General features: G+C 36.1%; 1 protein-coding gene across 11 annotated transcripts in view; it reads right to left on the reverse strand.

Annotated features, from left to right (window-relative positions):
- The window catches only part of LOC101680049 (SET domain bifurcated histone lysine methyltransferase 2), a 92585-nt gene that overhangs the window by 52744 nt on the left and 23851 nt on the right, over positions 1-15990 (reverse strand). For 10 of the 11 annotated variants that reach the window (XM_045080599.1, XM_045080596.1, XM_045080593.1 and 7 more), the window contains one exon: positions 5133-5696. In XM_045080599.1, coding sequence (XP_044936534.1) covers positions 5133-5696 — 564 coding nt within the window. The remainder of the gene's footprint in view (positions 1-5132; positions 5697-15990) is intronic. The other variant, XM_045080597.1, reaches the window with a different exon arrangement.

The raw sequence follows: 15990 nt of genomic DNA on the forward strand, positions 1-15990 counted from the left end.
GAAAATAAGAAAGCAATCTCATTTACAATTGCACCAAGATAGTAAAATACCTAAGAACAAACTAAACCAAGATGAAAGACCTGTACCCTGAAAATTACTGATTAAATTGAAGAAGACACAAATAAATGGAAAGATATTCCATGCTCATGGCTTGGAAGAACAAATATTGTTAAAATGTCTATATTACCCAAAGCAATCTACAGATTTAATACAATTCATATTAAAACACCAACAGCATTCTTCACAGAGCAAATAATCCTAAAATTTGTATGGAATCACACACACACACACACACACACAATAGCCAAACAAGCTTGAAAAAGATCACAATTCTGGATTTCAAGTTATACTACAAAGCTATAGGAATCAAAACAGAATGGTACTGGCACAAAAACAGACACACAGATCAACAGAATAGGATAAAAAGTCCAGTAACAGGGGCGCCTGGGTGGCTCAGTGGGTTAAAGCCTCTGCCTTCGGCTCAGGTCATGATCCCAGGGGTCCTGGGATCGAGCCCCGCATGGGGCTCTCTGCTCCACAGGGAGCCTGCTTCCTCCCCTCTCTCTCTCTGCCTGCCTCTCTGCCTACTTGTGATTTCTCTCTCTCCGTCAAATAAATAAAATCTTAAAAAAAAAAAAAAAAGTCCAGTAACAAACCCATGATTATATGGTCAACCAACATTTTGAAAAAAGAGGCAAGAATATGCAATGGGAAAAAAGTCTCTTCAACAAATGGTGCCAGGAAAACATGATAGCTACATGCAAAAGAATGAAATTGGACCACTTTCTCACACCATATATAAAAAATAAACTTAAAATGGATTAAGGACCTAAACGTGGGACCTGAAACCAAAAAACTCCCAAAAGAGAGTTTTAGCACAGGCAGCAATTTCTCTGACATTGGCTGAAGTGGTATTTTTCTAGATATGTCTCCTGAGGCAAGGGAAATAAAAGCAAAAAATAAACTTTTGGGACTACACCATAATAAAAAGCTTCTATACAGCAAAGGAAACCATCAACAAAACTAAAAGACAACCTACTAAATGAGAGAAGATATTTGCAAATGACATATGTAGTAAAGGGTTACTATCCAAAATATATTAAAAATTTATACAACACCTAAAAAGCAAATAATCCAACGGGCAGAAGACATGAACAGACATTTTTCCAAAGAAGACACCCAGATGGCCAACAAACACATGAAATGATGCTCAACATCACTCATCATCAGGGAAATGCAGATCAAGACTACAATGAGATATCACCTCACACCTATCAGGATATTTAGTACCCCAAAGAAATAACAAGTGTTGGTAAAGATGTGGAGAAAAACACTATATATACACTGTATATATCATCTCTAAAAAATAAAACATTACAGATAAAACTAAACTCTCAAGAGGTTTGGTGCTGCATCCTTTATACTTTTACATGCGTATGTACCTACAAACAAAATATTGTATTGTTTTTAAAAATTCACTATAGTTATTATCCTACAATTTGCCATTTTCATTCAAAATGTTTTTGAGGCTCATATGTGTTATATACAAATCTCAATTCCTTTTAATTTTTTGATAGCATTTGGATAAGTGATTAAGTTGCTTAATGAAATTGCTTGGTATACAATTAAGTTGTTTCTAGTTTTCAAATATTACAAACAATACTGCAACTAATAGCTTTTTGTTATGCATATGTGTAAGCATATCTAGAGTAGGATCTCTCTGATTTCTGATTAAGGACCAACAGTAAGAAATACATTTTCTTCATGATCCTATATAGGCATACAAATATATTTCTCTATGTGTATGTATAAACTGAAACAGTGGCATGAAATTTTACCTTTGTGTATGATATATTTGGGTAGTTTCTTTTTAAAAAATATTTTATTGTTTTTACTTATTTATTTTTTAAAGATTTATTTATTTGAGAGAGAGAGAGAGAGCGCGCGTGAATATGAGTGGGAGAGGGAGTAGGAGAGGAATCTGAAGCAGACCCAGTGCCAAGCATGGGGCCCAAAGCGGGGCTCAATCCCAGAACACCAAGATCAAGACCTGAGACTGAAACCAAGAGTCAGACACACTTAACTGACTGAGCCACCCCGGCACCCCTAAAGATTTTTTTTAAAGATTTTGTTTAGTTATTTGACAGACTGAGAGAGAGAGAGAGAAAGAGAGAGAGTGAGTGCACGCACAAGCAGGGGGAGCAGCAGAGGGACAGGGAGAAGGAGGCTCTCCACTGAGCAGGGAGCCCAATGTTGGGCTCCAACCCAGGGCCCTGGGATCATGACCTAAGCCGAAGGCAGATGCTTAAACAACTGAATCACTCAGGTGCCCCAAGATTTTATTTTTAAGCAATTTCTACACCCAACGTGGGCTCAAATGTAACCCTGAAATCAAGATTAGCACAATCTCCTGACTAAGCCAGCCAGGTCCCCCTTCGGTATTTTCTTTACTATTTAAATTTTAAAAATGCTAGTTACAATCGCTTTAATGATTTTACCTCCCATTAAATCTGTAGCTTGGAAAACAATGCTCTAGATATACTTAAAAGTACTATTGCTGGGAAAAAATGTATGCATGTCCTCAATGGCTATGTAATTGTTTGAACATCACCCTGTCAAATGACTGGTCTGGCTTGGTATAGAATTCTAGTTTTACATTTATTTGCCTTTGGCATTTTAAGCTAATCTGCCTCTGTTTTTGTCTTTATTTCTGATGAGAACTGTGTTGTTAGTCAATTTTTTTCTGACAGTGTTTGAATATATTCTTTACCATAGATACTTTTTAAATTTTCAGCTATTAGCTCTTTGAATGTTGCTCTTTTCTTCTTCTCAGATATATTCTAAGGTTTCTCATTTTATCCTTCACAGTTTTTAATCTGTAAATTGTCTTCCTCAAGTCTTCATCTTTTTTCATTCTGAAAGATCTCTTTTGTCTTGCAACTCACTAGTGCTTTCTAATTATTCTCCAGCTATATGAGCTCTACCATTGAGTCCATCTATTGTTTTTTTTTTTTTTATTTCTGTGACCACACGCTTTATTTCCCACATTTCCAATTTTTTTTTATATATATATACACCTTTCCCTGGCCCCCTAATAGCCTTCACTTATTTCATGGATGTTAACATTTTAATCTCTCTGAACATTTTAAACATATCTATTTTAAAGTCTCTTTTGGGGGCACCTGAGTGGTTCAGTCAGTTGAGCAACTGACTCTTAAATTCAGCTTGGGTCATGATCTCAGGGTTGTGAGATTCAGCCCCATGTTAGGCCTGCACTCACTAGAGTCTGCTTGTCCTTCCCTCTCTGCTCTCCTATGCTCTTTCTTCCTCTCTCTCTCAAATAAATGAAATCTTAAAAAAAAATAAAGTCTCTTTTAATCATATTTATTTTGGATTCTTCATGTGTGAATGCTCCCATTTGTTGGAACTCATGCTGCCTTCATGGTCCTATACATCTTTGTGTGCTACTAAAATCCTACCTTTCTATGCGGTTTACTCCTGGGTGCTCCTTTATGTTGACTCCTTTCCTCATTGCTCTGGCTGTGACTATGGGTTTCACTGCTCTAAAACCAGTTGTTGTTAATCCCATTCTAGGCTATGTGAGATAATTAGCTTACTTTCCAGTCCTGTAGAGGCCCCTGCCTGTTTCTATGCCCTGGAGAACTCAGTGCCCACTATCTGCCACGCATGGGACATGTTTAATTCCCACTCCAGTAAGAGTTAAAATCCCTAGCCACAGTGCTTGTGTCATTTCTAGATCCCAGCAGGTTTCAGCCTTTGCTTTTGTGATTTCTGTTTTAGTTTCTGACATATAGATGAAAATATGTATAATGGTGATACATGTTATATCAAGGTTAGTGTCTACAGAGTTAAAGCAAAAACCATATAGAGTTGGGGTGCCTGGGTGGTTTAAACATCTGACTCTCAATTTCGGCTCAGGTTATGATCTTAGGGTCATGAGATCAGCCCCACATTAGGCATCCCACATTAGGGTCCACACAGGGCACGAGATTCTCTCTCTTCCTCTCTTCTTCTCTCCCTCTCAAATAAAATTTTTCTCTCAGATAAATTTTTATAAAAAATCATATATAGTCAAGTTTCTTTTAAAAAAATCTTATAAACTGACCATTAAGTATACATTGTGCAACAGCTTTTTCCTCCAGCACTGAGACTGGGCTTGGCCACACGTCAATTATATTTAGACAAAATATTAAAACAAAACAAAACAAAACAAAAAAAACCCCTTATTTTAAAACAGAATAAAATCTGGCACTGTGAGAGACTTGCTCTATGACAGGCCTAAAGGAACTGAGCCAAATTGAGGTAACAGATTTATATATCTTCTCTCATACTTCAATTAACTGAGATGGTGAAACTATTGTCTATATTATTTAAATTACTTCTTTTTCTCTTTCTTTTCCTTTTGCCTAGTACAGGTAGCTAAATTTGCATTAAATTAAATGTATTTAATAGAACTCCACTCCATATATGCCTACCTACATATATCTCACATACCCTTAAAATAAAATTTTCAAATTCTTACATATTAGAACATGATTTTTTAGTGGAATGCCAATTTTATGAGAATATGAATTATAAGCACCTCTGACTTTATAAAGAAGTAACAAGGAAATATTTGTAAAATTAAAATAAGACATATAACAAAATGGTAAAGAGCATGGGTTCAAACACCGACTCTTTAGTTTGTTTGCCCTATAACCTTAAAATTGGCTTCTCAACTTTCTCATTTATAACACAGAAGTAATATTACCTACTTCACAGGGTTTTGTGAGGATTACGGAAAAAACTATATGTAAAGCACCTGTGTAACAAGTGTATGTGTAACACTATAAGATTCTGGCTCTGCTACATGGCATTAGCTAGACTTGTTGCTATTATGATTATGGTACTAAAGGAAATACTCATCTTTGGAAGAAATAATTTTCAAATTACTATAATATTTGGAAAAGAGTTTTCTTTTCTATTGCTAGTGATAGAATATATTTTCCATTTTAGATTCCTAGTGAACAGAGTTTAGACTGACAAACAGACAAACTGATATACAATAGGACTTCCTGACAAGTACCCCTACATTCAGAAGACTTTTTGAAATGCCATGTTTTTCTACTCACATGTCTATGCAGCCCTCAGAACAGTCACATGAATCAGTAAGCATGTTGGTAAAGCTGTTTAGGTAATATGCACGTGGCCACATAGTCCTTCTGTACTTAAACTGTGGAAGCTTTCTATTGTCAATCTCATTACAGAAGGAAATGGGTACCGATTCCACTCCATTGCTAATATCCATATCAGAAACAATTTCTTCTTGTTTTGGGTAATTCCGAGTCAACTGAACATAGGTATTGAAAGAAAAGTTATCTGTAAACAAAAAGTTACACTCTGTCTCAAGCAGGTAACGAAAAACTTCTTCGACGTTTCGTAGACTCCTTCCACAAGGGGTTTTATAACTCACATGCAGTGCTGAAGAATGAGAGTTTGTCTTTGCATGTCGTCTTTGGAAATGGCATTTGATGGGTAGCTGCAGAGGGTTTTCTCCCTTGAAGGTTAGTGGTACTTTCATTAGACAAGTTCGAGAGCAATCATGACTTCGGTAAGATAGATTCAAAGATGATTTCTTTTCTCTGATGTATGGAACCTTATTTGCCCAAGGAGGAATTTCCTTATTTTTTGTGGACCTGTTTAAAATTAATTACTCATTAGTATCTCAATTATATGTAATTCCCCATTTTTAAAAAACAATTCACACTAAGGTATAAATTAATTCCTATTTTTTTTTAGATATCACTAAAACAAGCCAGACTCTGATATAAACATTTTACTTATCATGTTCTGTAACCATATAAAAGTTATACCTCAAGGGTTTTCCCCCTCTGGACACCAAATACATGGTATCTTTTTTCAGGTCCACCTCTTCAACTAAGTGTGCAATAATTCAGTTCAGTTCTGACACTATGTGCCTAGAGCCAGCCTCAGATACCAGAAGTTAAAGGCCTCAGTCCCAACAAGATTGTCCCCACTTCAGATGCCAAACGTAAGTTCCAGGCCACCTAATCCCTCTGACCTACTCAGAGGTTTCCACATGCCCTCCTCAGGTTTGATAATTTGCTAGAAAGATTCACTTTAATTATTATTACAGTAATATTACTATGTTTTAATTACTATTACCAGTTTACAATAAAAGATACAGCTCAGGGATAGCCACATATTAAGACGTACATAGAGCAAGGGAATTGGGAAGGGGAATGGAGCTGGCCTATCCTCTCCATGTGTGCTGCCCTTCCAACACCTCAAAACCTTCAACTAGGAAGCTTATAGAACCCTGTCCACTTAGAAGTTTTTATGGAGACTTCACTATGTAAGCACCACTGATTAAATCATTTGCTATTGGAGATTATCTGAATCTCCAGCCCTTCTTTCCTCACTGGAGGCTGGTAGGTAGGACTGAAAGTTTCATTCTTCTTCTTCTTCTTTCTTTTTTAAAAAAGATCTTATTTATTTACTTGAGAGAGAGAGAGAGAGAGAGAGAGAGAGAGAGAGAAAGCATGAGAGTGGAGAGGGTAAGAGGGAGAAGCAGACTCCCTGCTGAGCACGGAGCCTGATGTGGGACTTGATCCCAAGACTCCAGAATCATGACCTGAGCCAAAGGCAGTCGCGTAAGCAACTGAGCCACCCAGGTGCCCAAGTTTCAAGCATCTAGAGGAGGTTTAATTTTTTGTGACCAGCCTCCACCCTGAAGCTAACTGGGAGCGCATTACCAAGTCATTTAATTAGCACACCAAAGACACTCATTCTTCAGGAAATTCCAAAAGTATTAGAAGCTAAATGAGCGACCAGGACAAAGACCAAATATTCTTCCTATTATAGGAAGAATTTCCCTAATTTCAGAATATCCCCAGAAAGTTGTGATTATAGCTGTAACTCTGTGCTACAGCACCTATCATTTAGAGCATGCACTTTGAGGAATGTTACTTCTTTAGGCATGCTTGGTTAGAAATTCTTGCTTGTAAAAACCAGGAAGGGCTAGCTAAAAAACAAAACAAAACTTATTCATCAAGAATCCTGCAATAATTATGCCAACTGGATTTCTTCTGTAATGTGTATTCCACCTGGCCTCATACTGACATACACGAAAATGATCAGTTGACACAAGAAAACGGAGAGGTTACCGATTTTAAGAAAAAAAAAATCTGTGAGAAGATTCCATGTGTATAGAACTTGAGATTTAATCTTTCATAAAGTACCTAAGTTTTTTTTTTTTTTTTAAGATTTATTTATTTGATAGAGAGAGATCACAAGTAGGCAGAAAGCAGGCAAAGAGAGAGGAAGCAGACTCCCTGCGGAGCAGAGAGCCCGATGTGGGGCTTGATCCCTGGACCCTGGGATCATGACCTGAGCCAAAGGCAGAGGCTTTAACCCACGGAGCCACCCATGCGCCCCTAAAGTACCTAAGTTTTGTTTTACCTAATATTTTCTATTTTTAGGTATCTGTTATTTATTATAAAAGTTATATAGGTATTTTAGAGATATTTTTATGCTCACTATATTAAGCAACACCATCAATAACTTTCTACATTGATAGAAATGGTCCGTACCGGGGCGCCTGGGTGGCTCAGTGGGTTAAGCTGCTGCCTTCGGCTCAGGTCATGATCTCAGGGTCCTGGGATCGAGTCCCGCATCCGGCTCTCTGCTCAGCAGGGAGCCTGCTTCCCTCTCTCTCTCTCTCTCTCTCTCTCTCTCTGCCTGCCTCTCCATCTACTTGTGATTTCTCTCTGTCAAATAAATAAATAAATAAAATCTAAAAAAAAAAAAAAAAAAAAAAAAAAGAAATGATCCGTACCTGGGCTGTTCAATTTCATAGCCCTGCTAGCCACATGTGGCTATTGAGAACTTTAAATGTGGATAAAGTAACCAGAAAACTGGTTTTTTTTTTTTTTAAAGATTTTTTATTTATTTGTCAGAGAGAGAGAGGGAGAGAGAGCGAGCACAGGCAGACAGAGTGGCAGGCAGAGACAGAGGGAGAGAAGCAGGCTCCCCGCTGAGCAAGGAGCCTGATGCGGGACTCGATCCCAGGATGCTGGGATCAGGACCTGAGCCGAAGGCAGCTGCTTAACCAACTGAGCCACCCAGGTGTCCCCAGAAAACTGGTTTTTAAATTTAATTTTGATCAATTTAAATTTAATTTTATTCAAATAATTCAAATTTAAATAGTCACATGTAGCTAGTGGCTACTATACTGAATGCACCGATATGAGGTTCTCCATCCCTTTTCCAGCTATATAGCACTCCTCTGCATAAATTCCACAATTTATTTAACTAGTCTTGTATTGTTTCCAATCGTTTGCTATCACAAATCATGAAGTAATGAATAACCTTGTACATAACAATTTCAAACATGTAAAGATAACACTTCAGAATATGTTTCCAGAAGTGGGAGTACTAGGTCAAGGGTAAATAAATTAGTAATTTTGTTAAGATTGCCAAACTGGGAGTGCCTGGGTGGTTCAGCCAGTTAGGCCTCTGCCTTTCAGCTCAGGTCATGGTCTCGGGGTCCTGGGATCAAGCCCCATGTCAGACTCTCTGCTCGGCGGGGAGCCTGCTTCTCCCTCTCTCCCTGCCTACTTGTGATCTTTCTCTCTGTCAAATAAATAAATAAAATCTGTTAAAAAAAAAAAAAAAAAGATTGCCAAACTGTTCCCCATGGGGTCAGTCCTTCCAGCGATTTATGAGTGCTTGCTTTTGTAGAGACTCATCAATCAATGGCTCCTGATGCTCTGGAATGTCCTACAATGTAATACATGAAAGTATGTACTATATTTATAAATCTTTTAATGATAAAAATATTTGTTTCCAATTTTCCTATAGGTCACTACTTTGATGAACATCCTCATACATATCCTTGACCAAATTCCTGATTATTATTGTACGATACATCCTTTAAGATGAATTACTGGGTAACAAGAATACATATTTTAAAATAACCTCTTATTGGGGCACCTGGGTGGGTGGGTTAAAGCCTCTGCCTTTGGCTCAGGTCATGATCCCAGGGTCCCAGGCTTGAGTCCGCATCAGGCTCCCTGCCTGCCTCTCTCTGCCTGCCTCTCTGCCTACTTGTGATCTCTGTCTGTCAAATAAATAAAATCTTTAAGAAATAAGTAAATAAATAAAATAACCTCTTATTAATAAAACGTGCAAACATATATAGCTGTGTATTTTTCTCATTTAAAAAAAAAAAAACCTGCTATATTGGACCCCCACGTACTTGTAAGCACTGGAGAACTCTCAGCACACAAAATCTCTATCCAAACCGGTGCGCTAAGTCAACCAAACTCTAGCAAGGCTTCTAGCAGCATAAGGCCATGTCTCTAGGAGGACCCAAGTCTCCCAAGGGAAGTGCTGCCTAAGAAAGCTCAACGCTGTCAGGAGAGTTTAAGGTTTCTTCTAGCCAACACCTGAAGATAAGCCCCTCCACCTTTCTTAAAGCATTTACTAAAAAGGGCTTACAATTGTGAATCTTTCCTCCATTCCTCAAAGATGTGCATTTAATTCCTACAACTCAGGAGTACGTTTCTCCAGGTCCTGAAGGCCCTTCCCTTGAAAGTTAATCGTCCGGAAGCATAGGGCCTCTGTCTGCCAGTCTCTCTGGGAGGATAAATATTAACTTTGATGGTTTTCAGCTAGCACATACAGCTGGCCTCAGAGGAATTCACACTGACTCTTTGTAATTTTTCACTTGAGCTCCCCTCTTCCTCTATCTCTACTTCCTCATTCACCTCTAAAACTCCAGTCACCCCAGCACAAATCTGAATGAAGCTCAGCTTTTCCCCTACTGTCAGTAGTGACTGAATGAAACCAGTTCATCACTTTAATGTCTGGTTTTGTTTATCTTTGACATTTGTTACCAAACTTCAACTATCAACATGTTGCCTGTTTTACTTCTATTCTTCCTCCTCTTGCCCCACACTAGAGTATGCTGAATGAAGTATTTTAAAGCAAATCCTAAACATTACCTGAAATAATTTAGTATGTGTAACTAACAAGGCTTTTAAAAAACATAGAATCTCAATGACTCATCTTTACATTTTGGTTTTGGTTGTTTGAAATAGAATTCAAAAAGTCCCACACACTTTGATTCAGATGTCTTTTTGCCTCTAATCTTATGGCAATATCCCCTCCCTCTTCATTTTATGACATTTATTTGTTGAAGTTTAATAAATTGTGTTACTTGTCCTATAGCATTTCCCCCATTCCAGAATTTGGTTGATGCTTTCCTTGTGGTGGTGTCATTTAACTCACTCCTCTGTTCCTCTATTTGGTAAATCAGTAGTCAGTTCTAGAAGCTTGATTAGATTTAAGTTCTTAGGCTGGGAGGCGTTGTTCTAGATTTTTCTTTCACTTAATAGTTTTGTTATTCACTCATGATCATTGTCTAGGCCAATGCTACTCAAGGTGTGGTGGTGTCAGTCCCCAGTACCAATTCACAAGTACAAAAATATAAAGATGCAAAAGTTTAGAAACTTTTACAGCAATTTAACATTGCTGGAACATCTCATTGCATGTATTTCTCAAAAAATTTGAAGTTTCAAACAAAACAAAAAACCTGTGCTTATCACCATTAATTTGACAGTACTGGCCTAATTTCTTTGGGGATGGGGGACGTTGTAAAAAATAACAATTTTCTAATTCTACCATTTCTACTTCATTTTCTGGCTGGAATTCTTTGATAAAGAAGAGATTTTCCTCATCAACTCTTGGGTTATCTGAAATACAGTGAATACAGGAGAAGCAGGATAAATGCTTGTTTCTTTATCTTTATTTACTAGAATTCAGCATGGTGAATTGTATCCTAGCAACTACTAAAGTGACTGATTTTTAAAATGTCATCAGGAACCAATGGATTTTTAATCCATGTTTTAATGTGTTTAAATCAATCACAGTGATTATTCCTTTAGACGTTCAAATTGTGTGATTTTTGGCCAGTGGGAGCTCCTCCAAGTTTGCTCCTACATCTTTCTAACACACTTGGTAGTCTTTGATAGCTTTCTTTGCTTTCTGTCCTAAGTCTCAGGTCTAGAATCAGCCATTCCTCCAAAGCCACTCCTGCTTAATGAGAAATAACATTTAGAGATCACAATCATGGTGCCAGGAGGTACACACATTTTAACCCATACAGACTACCAAACTGCTTTTCAAAAAGGCTGGACCAATTAATACCATATGAATGTTGATATAATTATTTTAAAATTTTTAACGAATTTGATTAATGAAAAACAGTACTTTATTACCTCTTTAATGTTTTTCTCTAAGTAACAGAGAATTTGACCATAATTTTATGTTTACGGGTCTCTTTTTTCCCCCCCCTTTGGTTAACTATTCATATGCTTTGTCCAATTTCCTATTAGGGGTTTATTTGTTCACTCACTCAATCATTCTTCCACCAGATTTCTTGAGTGCCTGCTATACACTGGGTGCTATGGAAACAATGATGAGAGCTCTATGATCTCAAGGAGCTTGCATTTTAGGCAGACAACTAAGTATCTATAATAAAGTGCAAATAATGTTATGAATAAAGCCATGCTAACAATGTCATGAGAAGACATCAAGTCTTATTATTTTTAAATTTTTATTAGGACTCTAATTTTATAATTAATTTTTCCATGAGGTGGGAGTCCAGTTTCATCTGGAATTTATTCTGATGTACTATGAAGCTCTAACCTAAATTTTCCAAATGCTATCCAATTGTTCCAGAGTCATTTTTACTGTGTAACTTCTGACTTACTAACTTAATCATAGCCTACCTTCTTATAAATACATGAAATGTTCTATTATTTCTAGGCTTATTCTGTCTCCTAATGCAACTGTTACCAATTGATGCAAACCAATACCAATGTGTTTTTTTCCCCATAGGTTGATGGAACATTTTGAGGTTTATCAGGGGAAATCTTCTGTCACTATTTTTCCTTTTGAACATGTTCTGCTTTCTGATTTTTTGCCTTTTGAGATTAAATTTATAGTATTTGGCAACTTAAAAAAATCCAAGTGACTGGATTTCATATTAAATTAAATCTAGAAATTTATTTGGAAAGAATTAGCATTTTTGTTATTTATAGCTTTCTCATCAAGGAACACAGTAAGTTTATCCATTTATTTAAATTTTTAGGTTTAATTTTCCTCACTTAGACATTTCTTGTGATTAGTCCCATTTATTTACTTTTTGGTATTGTGAATGGGGACTTTATGCCACATTTTCGAATGGTACAGACTTCCACATTTTTATTTTTTTGTGACTATTACTAAACCCTTATTTTAGCTCAATAATTTTACATTTGAATTTTCAAGGCAGGTAAGATCATCTACAAATAATTTTACTGTGTATATTTCAATAATGTTTTCTTTGATATTCTATTGTACTACCTAGGATTTCTAGGAAAATACTGAATAACAATTATGATAGCAGGCATTCCTGTCTTAATTTAAAGAAAATGCATCTAGAGTTTCATCAATACATTGGATATAGATGTTAGAGAAATATATTGTCTATCACATTAAAGTAAATTCTATTTCTAATCATTGGTATTGAATTGTTAAAGTCTTTTGGCATTTGTTAAGTTTTTCTTCCTATGGTTTACTTTGTTAAAATAATGGATTTTCTAATACTAAATCACTTTTGCTTGACTAGTATAAATTCCACTTGGTCATCTCACTCTTCTAATTTTCTCAGGATTAGAATTGCTAAAATTTTATTTAAGACCCCTATATGTCATAGTGACACTTAAACTTTTAGGGTCATGAACCCTTTTCATAATCTGATGAAAATTATAAACTTTCTCCCTAGAAATATAGCACAAAAAATTCTGCAAAACATAAAATTTTGCATACCATTAAGGGACTCCATAGCCGATTTTAAGGACTCATGAATTTATTATGGTTAACTTCTTATTTAGATGGTTTCCATGCCACTGCCATATCTTAAATACTATGTCCTCCCCAATCCTAATTTTTACATTCTGATTCATCTTTTGGTCAGCAAGAGGATGTATGAAAGTGTTTTCCAGAAGGGGATGTGGATGGTATGTTTTCTGATCATCTGCAGGGGTTAAGTCTGGTGCTGATCTAATTTATTTATTTATTTTTTTGCTTTTGTCTCAATATTTCTAACGTACTTATACTTTAATAGATACTAAAACTTTTTTTTTTTTTTAAGATTTTATTTATTTATTTGACAGAGATCACAAGCAGGCAGAGAGGCAGACAGAGAGAGAGGAAAGGAAGCAGGCTCTCTGCCCAGCAGAGATGTGGGGCTCCATCCCAGGACCCTGGGATCATGACCCGAGCCGGAGGCAGAGGCTTTAACCCACTGAGCCACCCAGGTGCCCCTAAAACTTCTTTTTTAACGAGTGTTTCTCTAATAGTAATTTTCATTACTATGGTACTTGATGAAGGCTTTTACTTCCACACTCGATATTTTCTCACACTCAGAAGTTATCTTTTTTGTTGTTTCGGTCTCATTTATTCCAGCTTCTAGTGTTTTTGTTTTAGTTCAGAATAAAATATGGCAGTTTTTCCCAAAAGTAATGGTTTTGTAATGCAGGTTTACATTATATTTTTAATATATTGAAAGTAGCTACATTTCATATTTTTATAAGTACCAAATTTATAAATGGAAAAGATACGTATTTTTATTTTCAGAGTTGTCAGAGCAATTTTGAATCCTAGTTTAGATGTTGTGATTTCCTCCACCACGAACAGCAGCATACTGACCCTAATCCTACCACTTTTGCTTGAAATGATTACATTTTCTAAAGAATACTGTAACATAGGTATGATCCTGAAAGCATTTTTATAGCATTCACTGTAGTTACTGGTTTTCTGATAGTAGCTTCTTTTTTAGGACAGTAATTATTCATCATTCTCTTTTTTTTCTCATCCATTTGTCCTTTTCTTCTACATTTTGGATAATCTTATAGATTCCAGATTACATCTTTAATCTCCTTAATAGGTGACTTTCACAACAAACACTTTTCTTAAAAGAAAAACCAGGATGGGGCACCTGGGTGGCTCAGTTGGTTAAGCAACTACCTTTGGCTCATGTCATGATCCTGGAGTCCTGGGATCAAGTCCCACGTCAGGCTCCCGATGCTCTGCAGGGGGCCTTCCTCTCCCTCTGACTGCCACCACCCCCACTTGAGCGTTCTCTCTCTCTAATGAGTAAATAAAATATAAAAAAAAAAAAAAAGAGGAAAGACTAAGATAAAACTGATCACTGCACTATTATTTATTAATAGAAAATATTTAAAACCAATCTAATTACCCACCCTTAAAGAAATGGATTAAAAAAATGTAGTATTTCACATTATGAAAAACCACACAAGAGTTAAAGGGAATAAAACAGATCTATACACAGCAATATGACTAGATCTCAAGATAACACTAAGAAAAACAAGATGACACATGTATGAATATTTCCATGACATTTTAAAACTCTGATAGTACCATATTGTTTGTGGCTATATAAATATTAAAAAATTAACTAGAGAAATAACTGATGATAGTGATGCTCTTAGGAAGGCAGATAGGCGAATGGAACTTGTTATGGCAAGAAGTTAGATATGAATCAAAGAGACAGTCTCTCTCTACAGATTTTTAAAGAAACTGGAAACAAGTACAATGAAATGTTAATAGCTGTTAATTCTCGATTGTGTTTAGGTTTTGCTGTATTTTTTTTTGTGTGCTTCTGATCTTTTAAATTTCTTGAAAAGACAGTTGAAAAAATACTAGATGAGAATGTAGCTAAAAGATTAAGGCAAATCCAATGGTGGGGGAAAAATGAAGAATCATGATAAAAGGTTTTACTTCCCCTTAAATAATTTCAATCTGTTTTAGTATTTTTGGATAATGTTGGGGGCATATTCCATAGTAAGAAATATATTCTATAATGTACCTTTTGCTTTACTCTTCCATTTAACTTGTATCTACTTTAGCCCAGTCCACTTTAGTATTATTTTTATTGTTTATTTTGGTATCCAATATTTCCTTGTTTTTTATAGCATGTCCCTGGAATTGTTTTTCTCTTATTATTAAGAGCTACCTTCCTTCCTACCACTTTTTTTTTATAAAGCATAGTATACTCCAAATCCTGAGCACTTCTATTTATTTGTCTACTTGAGAAATAACCTCTCTTCAACGTTCACTGTAATAAATTCTTTTAGGCTCTCGCAGCTTTGTTCTTTGTTTTGATATAGGTTACTCACTCTCAAGTGATTTTTACACCTACAGGGTTGTATAACCAGTAAACCAAATGTTTCATTTTCCTTTCTAACTTGACTTAACCAAATAAATTGTGTTTCAGACAGGCTTTTGTGGCACCCTTTTCTCCAAATCTTTTTATTTGATTTTCCCTATTTCAACTATGCTCTTCTGTTCCCGCTTTGCTTTTTGTGGGAAAGGGAAATATGTAACACTAATTTGCTGACCTAAAAAGTTATTCTCTGAATATGAAAAGATTAACAGGGTATATGTGAGGGAGAATGTATCTGGGTTATCCTTTGTTTATTTGTTTGTTCGTTCGCTTTTTTTTTTTTAAAGATTTTATTTATTTGACAGAGAGAGAGCACAAGCAGGTGAAGCAGTAGGCAGAGGGAGAAGCAGGCTCCCTGCTGAGCAGAGAGCCTGACGTGGGGCTCGATCCCAGGACCTGGGATCATGACCTGAGCCAAAGACAGACGTTTAACCGACTGAGTCACCCAGGCGCCCCAGTTATCCTTAGTTCTTAAAGAATAACTAATTTTGTAAAGCAGTTTATAGTTTACAATGTATTTTTACATAATCTCCTCATGTGACAATAAGTACAGCTCCAAGTTAGTCATTACTGGAACAATACACAGTTAGACCTACTCAGGACCAAAATTTGTAATAGTAAATATGATGGTAAAACTGGTAATTTGGAATTTAAGATTTCAAAAAAGTTAGCTA

Source organism: Mustela putorius, unplaced genomic scaffold (genome assembly GCF_011764305.1).
Source record: "Mustela putorius furo isolate JIRA1106 unplaced genomic scaffold, ASM1176430v1.1 tig00000461_pilon_pilon_pilon, whole genome shotgun sequence".
Classification (NCBI taxonomy): Eukaryota; Metazoa; Chordata; class Mammalia; order Carnivora; family Mustelidae; genus Mustela; species Mustela putorius.